Raw genomic sequence first — 19,523 nt, 5'->3', positions numbered from 1 at the left:
TGCATGCTTTTTATTTCTTTCTTTGCCTAATTGCTCTCTCTAGGACTTCCAGTGCTACGCTGAATAGAAGCGGTGAGAGTCAGGAAAAGCCAAAGATTAAAAGCATCCTTGGCTTTCCCTGATCTTAGAGGAAAAGCTTTGAGCTTTTCACCATTGAGTATGATATTTTCTGTCATATATGGCCCTTATTATTTTGAGCTACATTCCTTCTGTGCCTATTTTGTTGAGTTTTGATCATGAAAGGATGTTGATTTTTGTCAAATGATTTTTCTGTATCTATTGAGATGATTATATGATTTTATCCTTCATCCCGTTAACATGTATCACCTTTATAGATATGTTGAGCTTTTCATGAATAAATCCCATTTGATCATAGTGTACAATCCATTTAATGTATGTACTGTTGAATTTGGTTTTCCAGTATTCTGTTGAGAAATTTGCATCTGTGTTCATTAGGGATGTTGGCCTATGGTCTTCTTGTAGTGGCCTTGTTTTGCTTTGATACCAGGGTAATGCTGGCCTTGTAAAATGAGTTTGGAAGTGTTACCTCCTCTTTAATTAGGAAGTTTGAGATGAACTGGTGTTGATTTCTTCTTTAAATGTTTGGTAGGGGGCACCTGGGTGACTCGGCCGTTTTAGCATCCAACTTTGGCTCAGGTCATGATCTCAGTTTTTGAGTTCAAGCCCCACTCCGGGCTCTGCACTGTCTCTCCCTCTCCCTCTGTACCTTGTGGAATTCTTTCTCTTTCCGTTCTTTGCTCACTTGGGTTCTGTGTCTCAAAAACAAAAATTTTTTTTTTCTTTAGAAGAAAAGTTTGGTAGAATTCACCAGTGATACTGTCCAGTTCTGGGCTTTTCCTTATGGCTTTTAATTACTGATACAGTCAGCCTCCTTACTCATTATTGGTCTGTTCAGATTTTCTATTTTTTCATGATTCAGTTTTGATATGTTGTGTGTTTCTAAGAGTTTATTTCTTCTAGGTTGTCTAATTTGTTGATAGTAGTGCCTTATCCTTTGTATTTCTATAGTATAAGGTAGCCCTTTCATTTCTGATTTTATTAATTTTAGTCTTCTTTTTCCTCCTTGCTAAGAGTTTGTCAGTTTTTTCTTTCAAAAAACCGACTCTCTTTTCATTGATAGTTTCTATTGTTTTCTAGACTGTATTTCATTTATCTATGCTCTGATTTTAATTTTTTCCTTCCTTCTGCTAACTTTGGGATTAGTTTGTTCTTTTTCTAGTTTTTAGACGTTATCAAGTTAGGTTGTTTTTTTGAGATTTTCCTTTTTTCTTAGGGTAGATGTTTATTGCTACAAACTTCCCTCTTAGAACTGCCTTTGCTGCATCCTGTAAGTTTTGGTGTGTTGAATTTCCATTTTTATTTGTTCCAGTATTTTTTTATTTGCCTTTTATTTGCTTTGACCTATTAGTTATTCAAAAATATGTTATTTACTCCCCACATATTTGTGAATTTTCAAATTTTCCTTCTATTCTTGGTTTTTAGGTTCATACCATTGTGCTCAGAAAGGTACTTGATGTGATTTCAGTCTTCTTAAATTTGTTGACTTGTTTTGTGGCCTAACATACTATCTATCCTGGAGACTGTTCTGTGTACACTTAAAAAGAATGCATTCTGCAGTTGTTGGATGGAATGTTCTGTGTTTGTTAGTTATATTTGGTGTAGTCTTATTCAAATACGCTGTTTTCTTATTGATTTTCTGTCTGGATGATCTGTTCATTATTGGAAATGTATTGAAGTCCCCTGCTATCATTGTATTGCTATGCATTTCTGTCTTTAGTTCTGTTAATCTGCTTTATGTATTTAGATTCTCTGATGTTAGGTGCCTACATGGTTACAATTATTATATCCTTTTGATGAACTGATCCCTTTTTTATTATACAGTGACTTTCTTTGTCTCTTGTGACAGTTTTTGACTTAAAGTCTGTTTTCTTTAAATAAGTCTAGCCAGCTCTGCTCTTTTGGTTACCATTTGCATGGAATATCTTTTTTGTCACTTCATGTAGAACCTTAAATCTCTATAATCTGGAGACAGAATATCGTTCAATCTTGTTTTTTTAATCCATTCATCCACTCTGTTTTGATTAAAGAATTTAAGCCATTTACGTTTAACTGATAGGTAAGGATTTACTCTGTTGTTTTGTTTTATAATTCCTTTGTCCCTTTCTTCTCTGTCTTTGTAATTTAATGATCTATTTGTGGTGCTATGCTTTCTCTTTATTTTGTGCATCTGCTATATTCAAATTGACAGAAGTCAAAGAGAATTTTGAAAGCAAGAGAAAAGCCAATTGTCACAAACAAGGGAAACCCACAAGACTAAATTTCTTAGTCTTACCATATGCTTTGTAGGCCATTTGGAATCGTATATTCAAAGTGCTGAAAGAAAAAAAAAACTGCCACCAAGAATATTGTACCCAGCAAAGCTGTCTATCACATGTGAAGGAGAGCGAAAAACTTTCTCTTAATGTTTAATCTGTTTGGAGTTCTTTGGGCTTAATGGATCTGGATGTGCATTTCCCTTTCTAGACTAGGGTTTTTCTTTATTATTATCTTTGAATAAACTTTGTTTCTTTGTCTTTCTCTGCTCCTTTTGGGACTACCATAATGCACGTACTTGGTTCCTTTAATGTCTTGTAAGTTATATAGGCTCTCTCTTTTTTAATGTTTATTTTTGTGAGAGAGCCAGAGTGCGAGCAGGGGAGAGGCAAGAGAGCAAGGGAGACACAGAATCCAAAGCAAGCTCCAGCACAGAGCTCATCCTGGGGCTCAAACTCATGAACCGTGAGATCATGACCTGAGCCAAAGTCAGATGCTTAACTGACTGAGCCACCCAGGTGCCCCTGTATAGGCTCTCTTTACTCTTTTTGTCTTTTTTCTTTTCGTTCTTCTCATTGAGTAACTTTAAATTGCCTGCCTTTAAGCACTCTGATTCTTTTATCTGCTTCAGTAAGTCTCCTGTTAATGATCTCAGAATTTTTCACCTCAGTCACTGTGTTATTTAGCTCCAGAATATCCTAAAAAAGTTTTATGGTTTCTTTCTGTTGAATTTTTTTTAAAAGTAGTTTCCATGCTTAATGTGAGGCTTCAACTCCCTACCCGACGGTCAAGAGTCACATGCTCTATCAACTGAGCCAGCCATGTGCCCTGAATTTCTCATTTTTATTCATATATTGTTTTTCTCATTTTATTGGGTTGTCTTTTTCTTTTATAGCTCGATCAACTTTCAAAGGATTATTTTGAATTCTTTGTCAGGTAGTTCGTAGATCTCCATTTCTTTAAGGTCAGTTATTGGTGCTTCATTTTGTTCCTTTGATGGGCTTGCTATTGGAGTCCTTGGGCAGGCTGGCCTAGCTCCTAGGTCCATGGGTTGGTGCGCTTACTGACTGGCTCCATGGAAGCAGGCCTGGCACCAGGGTCCCCTCAGGCACCCTGGCACCTGAATCTCTCCTGTCTGGTCAGTGCCTGGGTCTGCTCGGCCAGGCCTTGTGCTGGGCCAGGGCTGGCCCATTGTGATCCTGGGGCTTGGGTCCACAGGAGTGGGCTGGGGCCATGGGGGCCTGCCTGATGCTGGGTCTTCTGGAATAGTGAGTGCTCACCTCACTGTCCTTCCCACATGTGAAGCATATCTCTCCATGTTGCAGGAGAAGTAATGTGGGTAACATGAAACTGTCCTTCCTACTCTCTTCAGGGCATCTTTTCTTATTTCTATATAACATACCCAGGTCCTGTGATCTTTGACCTGGATCCCTTATCTCTTCATGCATAGGTAGTTATTCAAAATAATGGTTCTGTCAGAAGACGGCTTGTGCTGAAAACAGCTATTCTGCCATCTTGTAAACATCACTGCTGGTGGTTTGTGTCCCTTCTGAAATTGCACATTTTTCATCTCTTTCCTTACTCTTGATGTTCTCTCTCTTGAGACTGTAAATTGGTTGTTGTTAGACTAAGGAAATTGGGACAGTTAGATGGTTTGGTTTTTCTAGAAATTCTGCAGTTGTTGGGAATTGGGGGAAAAGGTGATCATAATATTTGTGTATCCATTTTGGGTTTTTTTCTATTTAGCAGTATAGTCCCAAGTCTTCCTGTGTTCAAAACACACGCTTTCCTTAATTCATTTGCTTTTCACTCTAAAGAGCAATAGAAAAGTAATACAGAAGAAAATGCTGTATTATAGTGAAGCAAAATGTTAAAAGTTAGGAAGGTTTCATAGTCTTCTGAATAACAAGGGTTATAACTATTTTCATGTAGCTTTATGGCAAGTACATGCTATGGTTGGCCTTTTTTCCTTTTTCAGTTTTTTAAGATTTTTTTTTTTTTTTAAGCTTATTTATTTATTTGAGAGGGACAGAGACAGCATGATCAGGGAAGAGGCTGAGAAAGAGGAAGAGAGAATCCCAAGCAGCCTCCTGCTTTCAGTCCAGGGCCCTGGGTGGGGCTCAAACCTATGAAACCATGAGATTGTGAACTCAGCTGAAACCAAGAGTTGCACACTTAACTAACTGAGCCACCCAGGTGCCCCTAAGTTTTTTTTATTGTAAAGTATCTTACATATAAAGGGATACGTATGACACATACATTGAATCTAAGGAATATTAAAATGGATACCCATGGCCTACCACCTTGCTTAGAAGGCCCTAAGGGCTCCTCCCCAAAAGCCTTTCCCCCTTTCTGTCAAGAGATAAGTAATATCTTGAACTTTGTATTCTTTTTTAAAAAGTTTTTTCACGTGTGTTTCTAAGCAAGGTATTACTTAGTTTTTTCTGCAGACTCTTCACTAATTTTCATGCAGTCTTCTAGCTTCAAGAAATGCTTTATTTTGTAAGAAAGCACGTTGGGGAGCATGGATTTCTCTGCTTCTGAATAGCAGAAAGTGGGAGAAGTAGACAATGAGCATTGCTATACTCTTTTTGGGGGCCAGCAGGTGACAGCAGTAAGACAACTTAAATTGGGAAGGTTTTAGTGGGTAAAGAGGTTGGAGAATAGTGATTGGGCCCAAATTGGATTCGTGGATTTCTAAGCTCTGTATCCAGACTGACTGGTGATAAATATACTCTATCTACCCACACTTAACTTTCAGTTAAGTTATTGTAACACTTATAGTATGTATTTTATATATATATATTTTTTTTATTTTTGTTTCTAGGAGAGAGAGAGACAGCGTGAGCAGGGGAGGGTCAGAGAGAGAGGGAGACACAGATTCTGAAACAGGCTCCAGGCTCTGAGCTGGCAGTCAGCACAGAGCCTGACGCGGGTCTCGAACCCACGAACCGCGAGATCATGACCCAAGCGAGAGTCGGATGCTTAACCGACTAAGCCACCCAGGCGCCCCGTATGTATTTTAAAAAAGGTGTTCAGAGTGTCTGGGTGGCACAGCCATTTGAGCATCTGACTCTTGATTTATTTGTATATATAGACGTCTAAAAATGGCATCATGCAGGTGATTCTGGTGGAAGAGGGCCAGGGGGCACTGGTAGGGCCTGGGGACGTTACTGACCTGCTCTTCATCAAGCCAAGTCAGGCTGGACCCACATCGCTCCTATCTGAGAACAGTCTTTGAATGCAGAGGGTTATTCAGCAATCTTAGTAGCATAATTGACAGTTTTATGGTTAAGTATTTAAAGGAGCCGAAATATTTAGGAAAGAATGTGGTTTCCTAAAGGCCTTTAATCGCTCTATAAGTTACTCTCTTCTTCCTGACTCCTCATTTTTCTTTTGTGTGACAGCAACACTTTACGAGTCACCCGTTCTGCTGCCCCCAGCACACTGGACAGCTCCAGCCCTGCCCCTGTTCAGCTGGGAAAGAAAGGCAAAGAATTTGAGTTCTCACAGTTGCCTCTCAAAGTGGAGTTCCTGGAGTGCAGTGCCAAGGGCGGAAGAGGGGACGCTGGCTCTGCTGACATCCGGGACCTGGAGAAATGGCTCGCTAAGATCGCCTGAGGGGCAGAGCCAAAGTGCAGGACGGTTGAATCCGTATGTGTGTGACTGATAGTTTTGGACAAGGGTGTGGTAGCCTGGAGTTGATAAAGAAGGGGTACAGAATGTAATAAGAAACATTTTCTTGCTCTGGAAACAAATTAATGTCAAAAATAACTTGGAATTTTTATTTTTAAGTTCAGTTCTCCCTCGGTGCTTTAATTTCATTTACTTGTGTGTCTTCCTTTTGTTAAGTAAGGTGTTGTCCCTTTAACATATGCTTGACATAAGGTCAAGAGGGTATTATCATGTGAATATGATCATCATCTGAAAATTTCTTATCCACTGCTCTGTGCTTTAGTCCCTTTTGCTGAAAACAAACCTGTCTGTGTATGGAACCATTTGATTTCCATTTGTCCTTGGTGTTTGTGGGCAGTACAGCATCTGGTCCTTTGTGAATTCTCAGATGTGCGGGTGCAGTTTACAAGATGGTCTCCTGACATATGAAGACAGGGAGAAAACAGCAAGGCTGTGTTGACAGCTGGTCTGTTCTTCATCAGCTTGTGACTGGTCCACACTCCAGCCTTATAGCACTTAGGTTTCAAAAACATGCCCTGAGCCCTCGGAGTCCTTCCCAGATGACAGAACTGTAAATGCTAAATCCCCATTGCCAAGGGTCTCTGTGTTCTCGTGGTTTCCCTTAATTGAGGAGTCTGGAGATTGAGAAGCTGTTGTGGTTTTCTGGATGGCTGAGGGCTCCTGGGATGTGTTTGTGCTCTGTTTGACCAGCCCGTTTTGTACTCAGAGACAGAATGCTGTGGACCACATGTGAATGACAAAAGTTCTCTGCAGTTTTTTAAAGTGCATATTCACTGCTGGTTAAAAGAAAAGTTGGCCTCTTCAAAATGATGTTCTTTGTTGTCTTCTTGAATGTTGGCTTTTTTAGTGGCTTTTATAAATTATTATGTGTTTATTGGCAAATAAAAACAACCTGTATGGCTCAAAGCAATGAAATGGAAGGGTATAGTGAGTATAAGCGGGAGCATGTGTGAGGTAGGGTGCAGGCCTGGTTCCACATCTCCAGGGCCTGCAGACGGCAGTGTACACAGGAGCAAAGTGCTGTCCCTACTTCACACCCTCAGGCACAAGCTCAGCTAAAGCCTCAGATGAGATCAGAGTGGTTGTGGGTTAAGTGAGAAGTTAATCCCAGAAGAGTGTGGTCAGAGCATGACAGGGGCATGGGTGCTCTGCAAGCACGCAGCATGGGCACCGACCTTGGCCGTGAGGGGTCAGGGGGAGTCCATAGAAGCACGGAGCTGATAGCATCCCAGTGCAGGTGGGCCCCATGTGTGCTGCAGCCCAAGCCTCTGGCCGCCATCACATCTTCCTTTGGGTGATTCTAGCTCTGCGTCAGACTACAGCTCCCCTGTGCCCTCAACTCAGTTTCCAACACCTCGCTGCTCGTGTATGGAATACGTGCAAGCTGACACGGGAAAGACATTGGACCTTGACCGTGGCAGTTATTATCCTAAAGCTTCAGTGCTGCTGGTGTTCTTTCTGTCCTTTGGATTCTTAGTTTTTGTCCTTATTAGCCAGCAGTGATTTAAGGAAATAGGTAAGAGTAATGAGCCAGAAATCAAAAAGGGTTGTGATAAATGTGACATGTTTACATAATCACAGGTGCTTGTGTGAATAAAAACCGATGGCTTGATGCTGCTGTTAAGAGGCATGTAATCTCTTGGTTTTACTTTGGGGGTTTTTTCTGGTTAATAAACTGTTATAATTTATTAGAGGAGGCAATATACCAAAAAAATGACAAGGGGAGCAAAGTTGAATTGTCTTCAAGGCTGAAAGATGATCTCCCGAAAAAGTAATGTCATACCTCAAACACGGATTCTCAGATGCTGGTGTGCATCCGAATTATCTGTGGTGCTGGTTAGCCCTTCTGAGGCTCCTGCTCCTAAACATTCAACTCAGCGGCCGATCTGGTGTGGTCTGTGGAATCCGCATGCTTAATAGATGCTTTACCAGGTACATGGGCTCCTAGGAACACCCTCAGAAGTCATCTGCCCCGGAGTGTTACATGCACCTTCAGTAGGTTTGGTTTTTAAGTCCTTCGGGCCACGAGCCCTGTTCAGTTCTTCTGACTGGATGAAGTCAGCACTCTCTCGTCCTGCTGCTTCCTACTCCTGTGCTACAGCCACCCATTCTTGTGCATTTGGGCCGGGATGAGATCAACAGGGGCTTCCCTCGGGTGCTGGGAAGGAGATTTGATAGGTCATGTGTTTTCTCTCCTCTGGTGGCCCTGAAGCCATTTGGCCAAAGTCGTCCATTTCTTCATGAGGTGGGAGGGAAGTGTGGCCACAGTGGAAAGAGAGGTCAGTCATGGGATGGCAGACAAGGCACAACTGTGTGTCACAGATGAGACAGTCATGGCTTGAAAGAGCTCTTTTTTGGGAACATGGTGTCTGAGCCACTGAGTGTGTATGGGCACTGAGACTGCCCCCAGGCCGGCTGCCACCTGATACCAATGATCCTGTTCCCTGCTGAGGGAGGGGTGCGGGCCACGAGGACGCTATTGTCGGGGGGTGGCTATGATGAATATGCCCTGGGCACACCATTGCCTCTGGCCTGCGGTCTTCCACAGGGTATGGGGCACACGTATAGAGCGGGGGCCCTGGGGACCGGCCATCCTGCTCTCGAGCCCAGTTCTTTTTCCAAGCCCTTTCCCAAGGTGGCCCATTGACTGCCAGGTGCCTGCCAGTTTGCCGGGGTCCTGGCCAGCGACGGCTGTTGTTAGCAGGGGGCGCCTGGGTTTGCCACTTAGCTTTTCCCATGGCCTCTGTCTGGGTACCTCCTGAGCCCCCAGCGTCCCCGTGGTTCTGGTAATGTGTGAGGCGCTGGCGTTCCGTTTACTTAAGATTATGTTTCAGCTGAAATAGCGTTTTTGTTGGTGGTATTCTTGGTATATTTGTATGTCAGTATACCTTGGCGTTCTTGCATTTGAAGTTAGCAAGGGGTGTCCAAAGCTCCTGTCCCCACTCTTGCTCACTGGACCCCAGCACAGCTGCGATGATCAGGAAAGCCGCCTGGAGCAGCATCCCTCTGCGGCACGCGGGGCACTTCACACAGGCCGGCCACCAGCGCTCTGATCTCCCGTGTGGGTCTGGGGAACCGCAGCGGTGCTCTCTTTACCCGACAAGGGGAGGGGTGCTGGACGGCCGTGCGGGGAATGCTGTGGCCTACTGAGATTACTCCTTCCCCTCACTGTCTCCGGTCCGGTCACCCTGGGGAATGGCTGCTGGTCTTGGAACAGCGGGACTCTGGCTTGAATCCGGTTTGTGCACTTGGCTGTCGTCAGGCCTCTGGCCCTTGAACATCGCCTGTGCCTCCTCTACCTCACATTTTATATCTGGCAGCCAGGAAAGCTAGGCTTAGTGGGCAGAGACCTCTATTTCCTGTCCCTCCTAATTTAGAGGCATCTTTCTTGAGGTGGCAGATGGGACGGTGTTCCAGAAACTTTGAACTTTTGAAGGGGAGAGAGAGAGAGAGTGAAGTGGAACTCGAAGAAGGAGACCCGGTACTCCAGAGTTCCCAGCATTCCCGGCCCAGGGCGGTTCTATGCCTGAACTTGGCCTCTGTGTCCTCTTTGGGTTGGTCCCCCAGCTGTCCTGGCCTTCAAGGCCTCTTTTAGTCTGGAGATGACTGAGACTGAAGGGGCCTCTTGGGGATATTCTCTAATTAGCGTGGGGGGAAGGGGAGGTAGTTTGTGGCTGCTTGGTGTCATCCGAAAGATGATTATGGTTCACCTTATGTTCTTTAAATGGCTGTCTGGAAATTACCAGAAGGAAGAGAGATTCAGTCCCTGTACCCACCCTTTAACCACCTCCCCCCTGCCCCGCCCACCACCATGGTAAGTGGAGACCAGGGTTGACAGAAGTGATCACACACACCTAAGTCTCAGTTCTGCCTGGGGCTTCTCCTTCCATCAGTCTTGAGGGAGAGTGGAGATTATGGAAATCAGTGTGGCTTTAACGTCATTAGTGTGTCCCACTTTCACCCCTTCCGAGTGTGTGGAGGACCCAAGAGGAGGGCCCAGCACCCAGACAGGAGATGAGGGTCTTTGTGGAGCAGGTGCTTGAGGAAATCTGTTTTTGCCCCACTTCCCCCTCCCCCTCCATATAGGACTGCACCCCTTAGAAATGTTAGACGAGGTTTTGTGTTGAGAATCAGGACAGTTTATTGTTTGATCAACATGCTCAATCTTCCACATTTTACACAGTTTTATGTAAAGTCAACGTGGCCACTTACGCCTGCTGAGCCAGTAAAAGATGGAAATGCCACCCTCTGTGCTCCTCATGGCCAACCACTAAGGGGATGGGTGAGGGAAAGTGAGGGGACAAGTTGACACACCATGCGATGCTGGCTAGCCTTCCGTGTATGGAGGCTTCCCACTGGAAGGAAGCTTCCAAACCCCGGTGTGAGGAGAAGCCATGCCCTGCGGGGAGCGTTGGCCACGCAGGGCTCTGGCGCGGAGAGTTTACACATGAGAGCCCGAAGTTTTGGAACACCTACAGTTCATCTCAACCAGAAATTCAAAGGGTGCCCTGGTCTGCAGGTGCCCATGACAATCAGAGTGGACTTGGGGACTGGGCCTTGTTGGCAATGGAGGAGCGTGAAACATATGTGCATTCTTGCCCAGCTTGCTCGCGTACGCTGGACACAACCTTACACCCTAACCCAAGCAGAGCTGGTCTGAGGAGCCCCCGTGCACAGCAGCCCTTGACGTCCATCGGGTTGGCGATGGACGAAGAATGGAGGCACCTTGGCCCTGACTGCTTCCAACTTACTGGATGATGACAAGCAAGTCGCCCTCTCGCTTCTGTCTCCCCGCCTGCGAGGCTGGAGGGGTCGTGAGACCGCTGCCTCGTGCTGCCGTAGCCGGGTGGTGACGCCTCACACGCCTGGGGAGAGGTAGTTTGGAGACTAGCGAGCACACAGCCCTGCTTGGTTGATGCACAAAGACATGCTTCTGTTAGGTCGCCCCTCACGTGGCTCAGGGGGTCTTAGTCCTCGGCTGCCTGTTCTCCCCTCCTGATGTCCTCACCTGCCTTCTGCCGTGTGAAGGAATGAGGCCGCTCTGCCTGCAGGACACCGAAGCCAGCGGTGCCGTTTTGTCACACCTGGTACTTGAGGGCAGGGGCTGCCAGCACTGGCTTGCCAGCAGGAGGACAGGGCTGTTGCACTCAGGATACGTCTGTACATTTAGCTACTGCCCTTTGAATCCTGGTTTTTGTAGCCTGAGACCCTTGAACTGACCTGGCCACTGCTCCTCAGACCCAGGAGTGTTACGGGATGTTGGAGGGTGCCGACGGAAGAGAGAGGTGACAGTGATGGCAGACAGGCCTCTTGACCCAGAGACTTGCTCACAGTCACCCAGCTTGCTACCCTTGGACTATACGCTCAAGCTGCTGACGTCACACCTTCATTCCAGCACACATGTACGTTTATATCTATGCTATCTGCTTCCTGCATCTGATGCTCTCATTTTTCAGATGCCTGTGGAATAGAAGCTTTACTGACAGCTTTTCTTTGAGACCTCCAAATTAAAAAACAAGGAGGTGGGGGGCCTGCACACGACCCTGGCCGTTGCCCAGGTAAGGGCTGGCCCTTAGGGAGAAGGGCTGAACGACAGCCTTGCCTCGTGCCGACCCGTCTGGATTCGAGATGTAACACTCGCTGGGGATGCGGAGGCAATTTCATCACCTCTTCTTCAAAGGAACCTAACCACTCGATTATTGAACCTTAGCTCCCAGTCAAGACAAGCTCTCTTGTCTACAGGCTAGAGAACAGTGACAGCACCTGCTCAGAACGAAAGCCGAGGAACCAACCTGTGTCTGTGAGATAGCTGGGGGCGTCCCCAAACCAGGAGGTGAGGTGTGGCAATCAGGCCTGAGGGAAGGGGAGTGATGGGAGGGAATGGCACCACTAATCCGGGAGGACAAGAGGCGACAACTGTCCCTGCCTCGGAAGCTGCAGGGCTAGAGAGCTTGGACTCGGGAGAGGACCTTGTGTACGCGTGAGGAAGGCAGGGCTCACTGAGGCCACGTGGAACCACATGACATCTACGGCATCTCTTACTACTCCTAGGCTGTGATGGGGAAAAAATGTGGTGCCATAAACTGTGCACGTGAGAAGGGAACAGAGTTTCTACTTTGTTTTTACAGTAATATTTAAGAAAAGCTACTCTTTAGTACCAAGAAAATGATAATCCACCATACGTTCATTCACTGGGACCCAAGGCAAAGTCCAGCAAATGGGGCTGTCCCAGGGGCCACAAGCAATGGCCCTCACTGCCAACCAGGCCGGGTTCTGTAGCGTGGACTCCTAGAAATTCTCACGAGGTAAGTAAGCACTCTCCCAACAAGCACCACTTGGGGGTGTGCCACGTGGGCGTGCACACCTGTGCATATAAGTATAGAGAGATACGGTGCACATATTCCCATGGCTGTTTTTGCCTGTAGTTTAACACATCTATGCATTAGTTTATTGATGGCAAGACAATCACAGGTTTTTTGACAATATTAAGTATTTCTTATTTCAACACGTTGCAGTACTTTTGAATTTCCAAAATTGATATCACAATGCATGTTCCAACTTGAGAGCAGGAAAAACAATATACATTGAGCACATGTATCTCTGTGACAATGTGTGGAAGGTGTATACACAAGTCTATCTCTATATATAATTATGTACACACATATAAAAACTAAACACATGACATTGGAATTCCGTTCGTACATCGGTCCTTGCCTACTGAAAGAGGAGCTCAGTGTGAATCCTGCTTCCTCTGTTCGTCACCTGAAGATCAATTCCTCTAAGGATCAGCTCGGACATACTGTCTCCTTGAACTGTGTGGAAGTGTGTGGCAGGCCCACAGGACAGATATCCAGGAGTCCTGCGAGGCTCTGCTCCACTTACACGGCTGCCGTTTTAGATTTGTTTCTGAGAAGTCCTAATGCAATAACTTGTTAGAGTCCTACTTGGTGGAAGGTCACCCCCTACCACTCCCAGATGGTCCTTTAGCTCATGCAGGACATGCCCACAGCAGCCCGGAGGCAGAGTCCATGCCAGCTTTGAGGGCCGGGTTTACCATCTGGGGACAGAGTTTCTGCCTACTGCCTGGCTCTGCAGGCTCTGGTTCAGTAAGTGTGGGTCAATTTGGAATGCTGGCTAAATGGGTTACATCGCTTAGATTTCTCTTCAGAGATTTTACAGGTCCTCAGGATTAAGCCCTTCTCAGAAAGAAGTCAAAACGGCAAGGATGGCTCTCTGGCAGCCTTCTGGAGACCCCGCGTCAGCAGTACCCTCAGGCAACCAGAGTGCCGCTACGCTATCCACAAAGGTAAGTGCACGAAGATCAAAACTGCATTATGCCAGTGGGGCAGAAACACATCGAGAAGTCAGCTTTTCCAGAATAGCACTCAATATAGTATTAGCAACCGAGGATCTGAACGTGCATCTTCAAGGTGGCGGTACCACAGTCAACCCTCCCGTCCCCAATAACAGACAAATACTGAGTGCTGCAGGCTCTAGCTTCCCCCGACATCTGAGGGGGAAGGCTTCAGGGTGGCACACACTGAGTTTCTCTTTGCCTTTCCCTTAGATTCAACCCAGACATGTGGGCTGAACAATGGGAAAGTTGGTTAGAACATTTGCAGAACCACACGTGGTGCCCCAAGGCTATAAACCACACGTGGACCGAGCCCAGGGCCACCAACCACACCTCGTCCTTCCTTCCGATGACCCTGCTCTGCCAGTAACTGAGTGGACCACAGAGAACATGGGTTGCCTGTCGCAAGTGCCTTCCACTCCCTTCAGGGCTTTTCAGAGAGGGGAGGGGAGAGGCAGAAGTAATTCCAGGAGGGCCTGCTGCTGGGCTCCCCTACTGTCCACAAGGTCATAAATTCATCTCAGGGCCACAGCTAATGTTCCCCTCCGGCCATGGAAGAAGGACAGTTAAAAGTTGCCTCTTCAGAGGCTGTTTTGTTCAGTGTTTGATTTAACCAGGTAGGGCCTGTTTCGAAGGATCTGGCACTGGAGCCCAATTAAGTTGCCCAGTTAATTGTAATTTATTGGGCTGGGATGGGAGGCGGGCAGAGGTGATTAACGGTTCAAAGAGGACAGGAAGGAGGAGGTGTGTGGAAAAGGTTCTCTGTAAGTTTACAAATATACAAAAACAAAAAGCACATCTTTTAAATAAAAATGACTACATTTTTATCTGGCAAAAAGTTGTATACACATGATTTAAATTTTTTTTAAATTTTAACAGTTTTTGGCAATCTTAATAAAGTACAATATATTACAACCAAACCAAAAAATAGTTGTTTAAGTAACAGCTGTTAAGAGTGACGTGATCCCTGATGCCCAGCCTCCCTCCCCACCCCACCCCCTACTCCTAGAGACAGAGAGAAAAGAAAAATCCTCCCATCTTGATAAGCTCATTCCCCACCCCCCTTAGGAAGCTAACCAATAGGAAGCAACACAACAAGCGAGTAGTGTCAAAGGAAGCTGGCAGGTCCGGCTGCATTAGCAGGAGCAGCCGCCCTCACTGGCTGGGGGTTCCTGGGGTTTGTCCAGCTTGATGTCGATCACTGCAGGGGGCTGTGCTAAGGAACATGACTCTCAGAGAGCTACCACCCTGGCTCATGTCCCTGCATCCCTCAGCTGCCCCTGCAGATCCTCTGTCCTTCCACAAACACCTAGGGACTGGGCTCTGTGCTTGGCTGGGGAGGAAGGACGCAGGGTCACCAGCTCCCACCCCTCTTTTTCCCACACCCCCTCACCCCTACCCACCTGAACCAAAACCCGTTTGGGCTGTGGGATGACTGTGAACATGGGCGAGAGAGGCCCTTTCTCAGAAGCTTTCTGGCGACCAGTGCCTCAGCCTCGCTACCTCCCAATCCCCCCGTACAAATGTGCATGGGAGGTGGTGGCCAGGTATGGGTCCCAGCTCTTAGCACAGGGCTAGGGGTGCCTTGCCCTAGCCCCTCGCAGCAACACTGACCCCTCAAGCTTTAGTCAGAGGGCAGCACTTAGACTCGGAGGAGGCTGCTGGGGGAAGCCACATCCCTGGGGCAGGGCCTCGGCACAGCCCCCTCTCCAGCCCTTCCCCCTGTGCCTGGGGACTGTGGGCTGGAGGAGCACTGCTCAGAACCACCAAGGGAATGGGTTCAAGACGCACAGCCACGCTGCTCCTCCACCCACAGCAGGCCCGATCACGGCGCAGGAGGAGGAGGGCTCCTCCCGGGCAGCGCTGTGGGGCCTGCTGCAGGCGTCCCAGGCCCAGGGCGTTTCTGCGGCCCCTGCGTGAGGACTGTGGGAGGGGGTCTTTTGGCTTTAAGTACTATAAAGAGCCATGCTTCTTGAGATCACATTTTCTCTCTTTGCCACGTCTTGGCCATGGCATATATTTTGAGTGTGACTTGACCTCTGACTTTTCCTCCTCCTGTTTTTCCTCCACCTCAGTTTTCCTACGTGTGTGTACACAAATAGCGTATGTTTATCTTGTGTACATACACAGGAACACTTTTTTTGTAACATGGCAGAGTACGTATAAGTAACTGCCTTCCTTCCCGCTGGCAAAATCAAGACTACCTCTCTGAACCTCAATTTCAGCTTCTGCGTGTTACCTGAGGTTTGGGGTGGACGGTGCAAGCAGGACCCTGTCCCACAGAGCAGTGGGCACTCTGGGGCTGTGCAGGGCTGGGCGGAGGAAGCAGGCAGGACACAGCAGGAAGTGTCTCAGGTAGAGTAGGTCGAGCCATGTTCTGGGTGTGGAGAAGCCTTCCTGTGCAGCGGACACGCTACTTGTATCCATGAAATACAAAGCGATGTTCACTGTAAACATGGGCAGAGTTTCGGTTTCTCACTCACATCCCTCTGGTACCCAATCCCCCACTGTTTTGGAGGTAGAAGCTTACACTGTTAGAGCTGAATGAGGTCTTCTAGCCCTTGGAGTTCAGCTCTGTCCCCTCACAGAGGCCCCGCACCATACTCCTGAGCAGGGAAGGATGGGCTACAGACCCGTGAGGTGCGCCCACTGCTCTAAAATACTAGGTGATTACGTCAGTGGATAAATGGCCTCTCGATCTCTCTCACCCACTCATCAAAGGAAAAGGATACTCCCTTCTTTGCTTTTCTCCTGGACATTCTCCATTCCAGGCAGAGCGGACGCCACACGTCGGAAGAGCTGGAGAGAGGGGGAGATGCAGCGTGAGCCTCTGGCCCCGTCCCTCCTGCCCCCAGCTACGTCTCTAGCCTCTTGTCCTGACCCAGGCCTTGCTCTCCTGTCTGTCCTCGTGTGCCCTGGAGGGCAGGGGCCGCACCTAACTTCTCTCTCCCTTCCCCCTAGCACCTGTTGCAGATCTGGGCCCTGGCAGGCCTCTCACCCAGGCAGGCTGGCTGTGGGTGACCAGGAGCTGTGTACGAGTCATGGCGACTGTGAGGAAACCACCCCAGTGCAGAAAATGATCTAGGCCCTTAGGCGGGCTTCTGTCCCACTGCCCCTTGGGGAACCAGCTTTTGACCTGCTCTGGAGACAAATGACCCTCTCCTCAGGGGGTTTTATGAGTCCACAGGCATTCACAGAAAGGTACCGGGAGCCAGGGCCGTGCAGTCCCATCGGAAAGAGAGACTTCTGAGAGAAAAGCACACGAGTGTGAGTGTGAGCGTGACGGTGTGGGTTTGGGTGTGGGTGTTAGTGTGACATGTACGTTGCATGTGGAGTGTGGTGTCTGAGTTCGTGTAAGTGTGTGGGGGAATGTGTGGAGGGCGCGTGCATGTGGGTAGGTCTGTAAATGCACAGGGAGAATGTGTGTGGGGTGTATGCAGGCATGCACACAGGCACAGGCGCGTGGGATGTCAGGTGGCGCAGGCAGGGGACCTAGGGAGTGATGAGTACAAAGCAGAAGTATAAGGCACCAGGAGGTTCTGAACACCCCTCTCTCCCGCCATATACACCAACTGTGGGGACTCAGATGAGGCAGGGCTTGTTCGGGGTCTCACCCTAGAGCCCAGCTAAATGAGAGCACCCGCGCTGGGTGGCAGGGCAAAGGTGATGAGGACCTGGGTGGAGAAGGCACCGGTGCGCCTGGCAGGGTATGGGACCCTGTGGGGCAGCCTGCAGAGGCAGCCCCAAGTCGGGCAAGAAGAAGTGATTGATGGTGCGGAGTGCCATGTCACTCCTCTGGCGCTTTCCTTCACGGTCTTCCCCAGGCAGCCCTGCTCTGTCAAAAAGGTCACGGCCCCTGCCACCAGCCAAACTGGCAGTCAGAAGGTACCTCCTGGGGTCCCGTGTGGGGTCTCTGAGAGCAGAAATGATCAGGCTTAGAGTCCAGGAGTCTGCACTGCGTGAAGACTCTGAACCGCACAGGATTTGGACAGACTACATTTAACTCCTGCTTAGACCATCACCTGGGTTCCAGAGCGTCCTAAGTAACGGAGGCATCAGCCTCTCCCTGCCCCTGTCCCCGCCACCTCCCGAGGCAGAAGCTACCTGCCCTATGGACTGCCGCCTGTGGCTTCCCTGCTGCCTCTGACTTCCCAGCAGGGCCACACACAGCAGCAGTTCTGTGCCTCCTACATGCCCCCAGGGACAGGCAGCTCCTGCTCCAGGAGACACCACAGCAGCGCTGCAGAGGAAGGCACTGAGGCCCGTGGACGCTGGACCCCTCCTCCTGTCTCTCTCCACTCGTCCCCCACCTGCGCCGGCGGCCCGGGGACTGCCCATGTCAGGTGAACCATCGCTGCATCCAGACCAGCTGCTGTGTGGGCAGCTGTGGAGCACTCCCAGGCACCGCTGGGGGTGGCAGCGTGGAAGTGACAGGCCCGCGGAGCCACGCTCCTCACCCAGCCCACTCCCCATGCCACGGCACCCCTCCTGCCGCACCCGTGCTCACGCGGTACCCTTGTCTGCAACACTCTCCCTCCTCACCTCTTCAAGCCCTCTCTTCCTTGAAGGCAGGGGCTTCTAACCTTTCTCAAACCGAAGAGCCCTCTGGCAGTCTGCTGAAACCTCTGGGCTCCTTGTAAGTGACATTAGTTATACAGGAGCATAAAGGAAACAGCTCAGAACTGAGATGCACTTAGAACCTCTCTAAGGACACAGGCCTGTTAGACAGCAGTGAATCTGCTTCCCCACGAGCATGTTAAACAACGAGCTGGCAGCAGGTCTAGTAACCCCAGGAACTGCGGCGGCAAGGAGGGGAAAGGCCGAGGGGCCTGTCATGCCACAAGGTAACAAGAACAGGGCTGGGAGGTCTGCTGTGATGAAGTCACAGGGACGGCCGTCACCATAGAGTCCCGTTGCCTGCATTCACTGCTGAAGGAAGTGCCGAAGAGCAGTCAGGTGAGTGAAGACGGAGCGTAGCTTTTTCCCACCCAAGTCGGCTGACCCCTGGTTCCCATCGGTGGGCTCTTGGGGGTCTGGGGACCTACGGAGCCCCCTGCTGCAAGGCTCAGCTGTAACCCTGCTACAGCTTCTCGACAGGCTCGATTCCCCAGGCCTCACCCCCTGCAAGTTCCAACCGCACCCTGGGCAGGCTCCTTTCTGCAAGCCCACCCGGCCCTGCACAGCCCTGAGCACTTGCCAAGCTCAAGGCATGAACCCCCAAATGCTGGGTGGACTGAATTTCCTGTACCCCCGACCCAAGTGAGGTCCAGGGAAATACTGCTTCTCTCACCTGGAAGTTAGTGGCTGGACACTGACAGCATGTCACAGGGACCATACAGCTGGCTGCTTGTACAGTGGCTAATGATGACATGCTGCAGACACCTTCCACCCCAGGAGTGAGCACTCTCCCCCTCTCTCTCTTTCTCTTGTGTGCCTTCCCAGCTCCAGAGGGAGTCACCTTGTTCCCCATTAGGTGGCATTTATGGTGCTCAGGCTGCCTGCCCCAACCTGGTCACCAGCCCCTCAGGCCCACGGCTGAAGTGGCCCCGTGGCCAGACTGGCCGGAATCAGTGCCGGGTGCGTCCTACCTGCTTCACGTTGTAGCCAGTCTTGGCGCTGGTCTCTATGAACATGACGCTCAGTTCTTTGGCACGCTGCTCCCCTTCCTCGATGGTTATCTGCCTGTGAGTTAGGGCAAGGGGGACATGAGCCCCTGGTAGAGGCAGAGGGAGCAGCCTGAGGAGAGGGAGGCCTAGCCAACTAGCAAGCCCTAGGACAGGGCTCCCATCCAGGGCCCCGGCCGGCACGAAGGGCACGGGGCACGGCAGGACATCAGCTCTCCCTTCTCCTTCCACAGTGCCTTCCCGCTCAGGAGCAGGCCCTGCAGTAGGCAGCGGGCCTCCCCATCCTTCCCTAAGCGTCCAAAATCCCGTGTGTCCGTCTCTAGAAAGCCCTTTGAGCCACGCAATGCCTCTCTGGGTGGTGTCTTCGGTCCCCTTTTCCACAGGAGGACAGTGAGGTTAGAAGTGACTGCCTCGACCTTATCCTTATCCTTGACAACAGAACTGTGCTTTGAGCCATTCTCCTTCCTTCAAGGACAGGACCCTAATAACACGGGCTCTAAGTCAGATAATTCTGT

The 19,523-nt window shown here is 49.1% G+C and overlaps 2 protein-coding genes across 2 annotated transcripts in view; one reads left to right on the top strand and one right to left on the bottom strand.

The window, feature by feature from the left end:
• LOC120239523 (serotransferrin-like) overlaps nucleotides 1-7,665 on the top strand; it is a 61,667-nt gene extending 54,002 nt beyond the window's left edge. Inside the window, 1 exon segment of the mRNA XM_039243839.1 lies at nucleotides 5,742-7,665. Coding sequence (XP_039099770.1) covers nucleotides 5,742-5,955 — 214 coding nt within the window. The 3' untranslated portion in view covers nucleotides 5,956-7,665.
• A 6,787-nt stretch (nucleotides 7,666-14,452) lies between these two features.
• RAB6B (RAB6B, member RAS oncogene family) overlaps nucleotides 14,453-19,523 on the bottom strand; it is a 55,149-nt gene continuing 50,078 nt past the window's right edge. The window contains 3 exon segments of the mRNA XM_039243884.1: nucleotides 14,453-14,585; nucleotides 16,117-16,183; nucleotides 18,973-19,066. Coding sequence (XP_039099815.1) covers nucleotides 14,521-14,585; nucleotides 16,117-16,183; nucleotides 18,973-19,066 — 226 coding nt within the window. The 3' untranslated portion in view covers nucleotides 14,453-14,520.

Source organism: Hyaena hyaena, unplaced genomic scaffold (assembly GCF_003009895.1).
Source record: "Hyaena hyaena isolate Hyena2069 unplaced genomic scaffold, ASM300989v1 scaffold_234, whole genome shotgun sequence".
NCBI classification, from domain to species: domain Eukaryota; kingdom Metazoa; phylum Chordata; class Mammalia; order Carnivora; family Hyaenidae; genus Hyaena; species Hyaena hyaena.
This window is presented reverse-complemented; position numbering and strand designations above follow the sequence as displayed.